Genomic DNA, 7,081 nt, shown 5'->3' with positions numbered 1-7,081 from the left:
CAGCGCGTGCACTACGCTCTGCATCAGCCAGACGGCTCGCTGCACCCTCGCTGCGAGGGGGACCCAAGTTCCCATCAGCAAAAACACGTGGGTTTGCTGTCCTGGCTCCAAGATGGTGGAATGAGCTCCCCATTGACATCAGGACGGCAGATAGCTTACACATCTTCCGGCGCAAACTGAAAACTCATCTCTTTCGACTCCACTTCGAGCGATAGAACTATTAACAAAGCACTTATATACTAATAAAGGACTGGCTTACCTAAAGCCAGTTGAGTAGTACTTGAAATGTTTTTGCTCTATGAAACCTGATGTACTTATATGATTCTGTTTTCTTCAAGTTTGTATCTTCTTGGTCGAACGCACTTATTGTAAGTCGCTTTGGATAAAAGCCTCAGCTTAATGTAATGGAGAAACCAATAAAGCATGATGCCGCTTTAATGTCTTATAGAAATACAGCTATTCTGCAAGGTAAGATGTTCTTGCAACCAAAAAACACTGAAAAAAAGCAGGTGTCATTCAATTAAGTTTAATTTCCAAAAACCTTCCAACACATCAGTAAAGCTATCAACAACAAACATGGATGATTTTTTAGAAGTTATTACAATGACAATCTGCAATTGTGTCTGATATTCACATAATGATAAGGCAGAGAAAATGTCTCCGTGCTCAATTGGAAGTTCTACTTCTGAAAAGCCCTACTGCATAAATAACATGACTAAATGGTGTCATCTGTTACTCTAAGTTACACTAGAACAACAAACCAACATACAGTACGCTGCTGTCAGAATGAACAAACACACTGAGGTCATAAAGCCAGTGCTTTGAATCAGTAGAAGTGGAAAGCTAGCTAATTCCATGTTTCAAATGATTTTCATGTTCGTTGATGTAGTCTTAAATGTTATGTCGCAAGTTTTATTCACTTGTTTTATATCTACAGTAATATTAACACCCAAAGTCCCAACAAATATTCTCATACTTTTAATTCCTAGTGTATTTAAGCACTATCATTCTCCTTGTTTTTTTGTGGTGTATATAATATAATTGTAATCTCACTCTGCATGTTTTGTGCTGAGAGTATGACAGCACTCCCCTTCACTGTCGCTAATAAAATATATATATTTGACAATTGTTTCTTAGCTGAGTGCCTTTCCCTCCAGCACAGTGAAAATGTCCTCGAAGGACTTGTGGACACACTGCAGGAAATCGTGCACATTGCGATCCGGGTAGCTGGACACGTTGCAGCCGATCCAGTCGTCATGGACACCGTATCCAACGCCGAAGCCGTCGGGCACCACAGGGGCGAAGCCGCCGAGGTTCACCGCGGGGCTGGTGAGGGTGGAGGTGGACAGGATGTTGTGGTTGATGGCGGTGTAGGCGGGGTCAGAGTACAGGCTGTGCAGGGCCTGACTCTGGGAGTTAGCCAGGTACTTCATCGCAAACAGGTGGCGGTCGAAGCCTTGGCCTGGAGAGAGGAAGAGCAGGAGAGGTTAGTGCATCAGATCAGAGGATGAGTGTTTCTTTTCTAACTCTTTGGGGTCATTTTTGTGTCTTTTTGCTTTTTCTTAGGCTCTTTGGTCATTGTGTGTCTCTGCATGTTTATTATTTATTTTGTGTCCCTTTTATTTAGTTGTTTTGTGCGTTTTCGTGGCTTCTTTTTGTGTCTCTTTTTGTTGTTTTGTGTGTTTTACGGTCTTTTGTCTTGTTTTTAAAATCTATCTTATTACTTTTTAGTTCTCGTTTTTTTATCTATTTTAAGTTGTTTTGCATATCTTGTAGTAATGTTGTGTTGGGCCCCTAGGCACTGGCCAGGAAACCCAACAGGGCAGGTGTTCCGTGTGCCCAGCTGGCCCATGCTTACAGTGAGTTTAATGAGTTAAACAAATCTTTGAGGGCATATTTTTAGAAACATGCCCTAAATGTCTGCAGAACTTAAACATCGGAATATGTAATGCTTTATAATGTTTCAGATATGTTGTTGAAATGTCTCACCCATTGCTGCCTCTCTGGTGAGCTGCCCGTGATATTTGGAGCATTCGCTCAGCAGACCCTGGAGCTGTTCCACACTATGTTGCCCTGGCTCGCAGACAAAGGCATGTGCACATCGCTGCGTGTGCACGGAGGCCGGTCGGATGGTCTCTGTGCGGCCATGCCTGAAGGCCGCAGTGCTGCAGGACTCGTATGTGGCCACGGTCTGTCCATACTGCCTCAGGAAACCCATCTGGAAGGCCAGCTGAGCTATAGCATCCGGACTCAGCTTGCTCTTCTTCAGCTGCTGCTTGCCGCCTTTCTTGAACTCCAAGGCGTCGATGGTGAGTTTGGATACGGCTGAGTCGAAGTTCTCCTTGGCGTTTTGGATGCCGGTCTCCACCTCGCTGTCCAGGTTGAACTGCAGTCTGCGCACCGCGGAGGAAGAGTCCACCGCAGCAGCAGCGGAGCCCGGGTGGACCAGCGGCTTCTCCGTGGTGTCTTTGAAGATCTCATTCTGAAAGCGGAGCACGGCTACACCGTCGCCCCAGGAGTGCTCAAAATTGATGGCCGCCTGTCCGTCTTTGGTGAGGATGATGCTGAAGGACTTGTCGTACCAGCGGTTGCAGCCGTCTCCGTGCAGCATGTTGTGGGAGATGTGGATGTGGTCCTTCATGCTCTCATCGTCCAGGCTGAGACAGAAAAGCGCGCTGTCGACGACCCGTAAATCCTCCGCGTTTCCAGCAGCTACCAGTTTGTTCCTCAGCCCGGCCCACACATCCCTGTTCTCACTGGTCAAGACCCCCAGAGGAAAGGCCGCAGTTGGTGCTGAGTCGGACAGAATGTACTTCAAGTGGGACTGGATCTCTGCAGGCTCCACCAGATTCCCCTCCTTGTCCACAACGTCAAACACATACATGTTGCCATTCCTCATTACCAGCAGATGTCGCGCCTTCTCATCCGTGAAGAGCTCATCTCTACCAGTCTTTGGGATACGAGAGGAGTTGAAGAGGCGGAAGTACTGAGACATGTCCAGAGGGTAAGCGTTCACCATGTAGGCTCCGTACCAGGACAGGGAGGAGGGCACCCAGCGGATGAACCTTTTGAAGCTGTCCGTGTCGCTCTTTGCCGGGTTGAGGTGGAAAACCTCTGGCTCCAGAATCCCGGCCCGCAGCGTCTTCATGAAGCGCACCGCCGAACACACCATGTTGGTGGAACGCACGAGCTGATCATTGTACTCCGTCTTAGGGTCGGGGTTGAAGGACATGAAGGGGTTGAAGTTGAGCACCACGGAGTCCCGAGCAGAGAGGTACATGTCGGACCACGGCCCTGAGATAAAACCACATTCATTACTGACTGAATGTTTTTGAGATGATCATTTTCAGGGTGCTGAAGATCACATTATTCACCTGAGATGTAGCTGGTGTGCTTATTTCTTTTGTCCTGCGCGACCAGCTCCTCGTGCAGCTGTTTCCCAACACCGCTTTGGAAATCTTGGGTGAGTTTCTCTGTTGTTCTAAAGACACACAATTAGGATTGTTGCAGGTTAGATCAGGTAGTGAGTATTAGAAGCACTCAAAGGCAAAAGACTCACTTCACCATCAGCTGCCGAATCCTGAGCAAAACTGAGCAATTCAGCATTAATATATTAGAAATACTAGTACACCACTGTATATATGTAATGTATATATATTGTAGTACAATGTGAACATTTGTACTTTAACCTTTAATGTTTGTATAATTATTTAAAAAAAAAATTATTTGACATTTTACCTTAAAGGTGGGGTAGGTACGTTTGAGAAACCGGCTCGAGATACACTTTCTGTTATATTCCATGGAATGTTCTTAACGTCCCGATAGCAATGAATATCTTAAGTGCTTTGACAATAAATCCATAATAAATGTCATCTGTGGAAGCTGTGGTGCTGTACAAAGCACGACCAATCATCTGAGCCGGCCCGGCTAAAGTAACTGGACGGCCTACCTGCCTGTCAGCCTTCCATCTGTGCACAAACTTATCTCGTGCCCTCATTGGTCATGTGCGCGTTCGTGTGTGTTGGAGGAGGGGCTCTGGAAGGAAGTCTGAAGGAAGTGGCAGATTTTTTCCGGCTGTGTATTTTAAAATTATAGCGCACTCGAGCCGGTTTCTCCAAAATGACCTACCCCACCTTTAACTAATTATATTTATGTATATCTTATTTTATCTTTTTTTTGCACATTCTTGTTTTACTATCTTGTTTTTTCATTATCAAATGGTGCAACTTTGACAAAACCCCATTTCCCGTCATGATAAATAAATAAAGTATTCTGAATATGATTGACTTGTACGTTTTAAATAATTGAAATATAAAGAGTTGATTTCCTCTCTTAAATCTCACCTGAACTGGTCATCATCCAGCAGGGGCTTCTGGGCAGCTAAATACCTCCTGACAGTATCCTCCAGCTTTGGTATGGGTAGCCTGAACAATTGAACAGAAAACATGTGATCAAGGGGAAAATAAAGCCTCTCAATTTGATGTATTTAATAATATAAATAACATAGAAACACTTTCAGGTGAACATTGCAGCAGATATATAGCAGATTAACTTATATCAATACAGTTTGATACACATAAGGCAGAACCTAAAATGAGACCAATAATACAACGAATACAATTATTTAAAAAACTGAAGTAAACAGAAGCACATACACTTAAAACATATTTAGTCAGAGATTTCAGGGGTGAACAAAGTTCTATATATTAAAAAAAATCTTTGTACTTTAACTTAACTTTAGTATAATTAGTGAATCAAGAAAATATTTACAATCAAGAAAAAACATTAAAAACGTGGGATGTGATTAAAAAACATTTATTTGTTTGTGTATTAAAAGTAAATTGCATGTCGAATAATGAATCATATGTTTAAGAGCACTTTCAACTGGATTATCATAATGAAAATAAAACGTTTAATTGTGTAGGATGTGTCACAATGAAAAAAAGATATATAATTGTTTTGATATTCTTTCACAAAAGGTACAAGTAATATGAATATCTGTAATATAGTGATAAGCATTATAAGCAGTATATTATGTCCACATTTTGGAAAGTGCCTTGTTTGGAATACATCAGGGTAAAATCAAGCCCATTATCCAGTTCATATTCTCACATTAATAATAATAAACCAACCTTTCTTCTACAGTCCAGTAAGTCTTTATGTCAGTGTATGTCATGTCGCTGCCCCCTGGTGGTCATCGACCATAAATCAAGTGTGCACTTTCACCTACATCAATCTAAAAGCTGAATGGGTCACCTTCTTTATTTTAGAACCGCTTGCTACATGCCCCTGTTTGTTCCGAAGTAGTTTAACTTAATTTAAATCCAAAGGTTGTGTCGAATAAAAGCTATTCTCTAGTTAATTTAACAAAATGTGCGTGTCCAATTTGACACTGCTTACCTGGGTAAACTCTTCTGGTAGTGCATCGATGGAACGACACTCTGGTGAAGGTACTCGCCTGAAGCGGCTGCCTTTTTGCTGCTGTAGTTTCGCTTATTGATTCCCAGAGAAGCAGCACCTCTCAAATGAATAAGTCTTCCTGGTTTCCTCAGTGAGGCAACGCACTGCATTGGTAGCAGACTAGCCATGGTGCTAAGTAGCAAGCTGAATAACTATGATCGACGTAAAGCACAGTTTAAAGCTAATGGGCAAAACCAGAGAGTGGAAAGTGTCACTACCGGTCACTACCCGATCCGCATTGCGCATGTGCGAGATGGTCCGCCATATTTGACAACTACATACGGCAACTCAAATAGGACAGTTGACACAGTGGCGTTTGGCAAAGCAGAAAAAGAAAACAAAAAAACCCCGACAATATTAATCTGAACGAGAGAGATGAGTTATTGTTAATACAATGTGACTTCACTATTATTTAACAGCTCCTTTTATTGGGTCCTTTTATTGGTTTAAGTACATTGTCAGAATAAGTGAGAAATTGATTTAACTTCTGTTAGACAGCTATCATACTGAAGAAATATTGACTGTGAATGTATGCAATATTCAATATGTATGGCATTCATAATTTATATATAATTATATTAACTGTGAATGTCCTAACTTTTATTTCAAATAAAATAAAATAACATAAAAGATGTTTGTATAGATATTTGATACGTTTATGACTCTCGCATGCACAGGCCCGGCTCCAGGATGAAATGACTGAGGGGGCTGTTAAAAAATCAGAGGGGGCGGTTTTTTTTTCACAACAACGAAAAATACTGGCAATGTAATGAATTGACACACAAAGCTTTTTTCCTTCTCACTGCTCTACAATCTCTTTGCTTCTTTATTTTTATTCCGGATATACCCCTCTCATTCTGTTGTTTTCCTCTGATCTTTAATAATAGATATTATCAGATGGCTGCACTTTGGTTAACAGACTAACATTGATTTGAATTTATACATTGATTTCCTCAATGTATAAATTGACAGGCTCTGTAATTATACCCTAACCCAGGGGTTCCCAACCCCCGTGAAATAGCTGTGAGTTTATCGTAATATTTGCAGAATTATAAATATATTAAAAAAATTATCATAATATTTTTTTTATATTCATATTATTTCATCCAGTAGCCTAGTTAATCTTCCACCAGAAAACCGTTGAAAATGGCTTTTATGATGTTCCGAGGGATTCGGCGGCTCAGCCTGGTCTCAGCCTCTCGAGCGCATGAGAAAGTTCCGGTGCGCCAAGTAGGAAGAGGAGCGCACAGGAGACAACCGTTTAATTGCAGACTGTTGTGTTTATGTGGGGAAATGGCAGTGCATTATTTGAGAAACTCGGACTTCATTTTAAGGACATGTCGGCCAGGGGTGTAGAGCTATTGTTTAAGCACCGGATTGGCAAAACAGGAGAGTAAACCAGTCTGCCTTGATCTATGAATTCATGTTCCTTCACTTCACTCCTTCACTTCATGAAATGGCTGCAGCATCAGGAGGCAGCGGGACGTATACTCCGCCTCTGAGAAGTGCAGCACCAGCGGGTAAAGATGTGCCTTTTTACGCACCGCCTTCGCTGTGTTTACCTTCATCAGAACAGCGAGTGACTGCAGGGTGCTACGTGCACATACACCTCTACACACAT

General features: G+C 42.2%; 1 protein-coding gene across 1 annotated transcript; it reads right to left on the bottom strand.

Annotated features, from left to right (window-relative positions):
* Nucleotides 1–510: 510 nt before the first annotated feature.
* cpt2 (carnitine palmitoyltransferase 2) lies at nucleotides 511–5,707 on the bottom strand. Its single transcript, XM_034235561.1, has 5 exons — nucleotides 5,401–5,707; nucleotides 4,344–4,424; nucleotides 3,375–3,481; nucleotides 1,990–3,294; nucleotides 511–1,462 (listed from the first exon to the last, which is right to left on the bottom strand). Exons 1-5 carry the CDS (start codon nucleotides 5,586–5,588, stop codon nucleotides 1,134–1,136), a joined length of 2,010 nt encoding a protein of 669 aa, XP_034091452.1. The 5' UTR covers nucleotides 5,589–5,707; the 3' UTR covers nucleotides 511–1,133.
* Between the last annotated feature and the right edge of the window lie 1,374 nt (nucleotides 5,708–7,081).

Source organism: Gymnodraco acuticeps, unplaced genomic scaffold (assembly GCF_902827175.1).
Source record: "Gymnodraco acuticeps unplaced genomic scaffold, fGymAcu1.1, whole genome shotgun sequence".
NCBI classification, from domain to species: Eukaryota; Metazoa; Chordata; class Actinopteri; order Perciformes; family Bathydraconidae; genus Gymnodraco; species Gymnodraco acuticeps.
Note: the sequence above shows the minus strand (reverse complement) of the source record. Positions and strands in the feature narration are given on the sequence as shown.

Bases quoted from the DNA above. Each gene is read 5' to 3' on its own strand.
- cpt2 (XM_034235561.1), bottom strand. From the start codon at position 5,588: ATGGCTAGTCTGCTACCAATGCAGTGCGTTGCCTCACTGAGGAAACCA. The intron at 3,295-3,374 runs GTGAATAATGTG...GTTTTATCTCAG, and splicing joins GCACACCAGCTACATCTCAG to GGCCGTGGTCCGACATGTAC. The intron at 1,463-1,989 runs GTGAGACATTTC...TCCTCTCTCCAG, and splicing joins CACCAGAGAGGCAGCAATGG to GCCAAGGCTTCGACCGCCAC.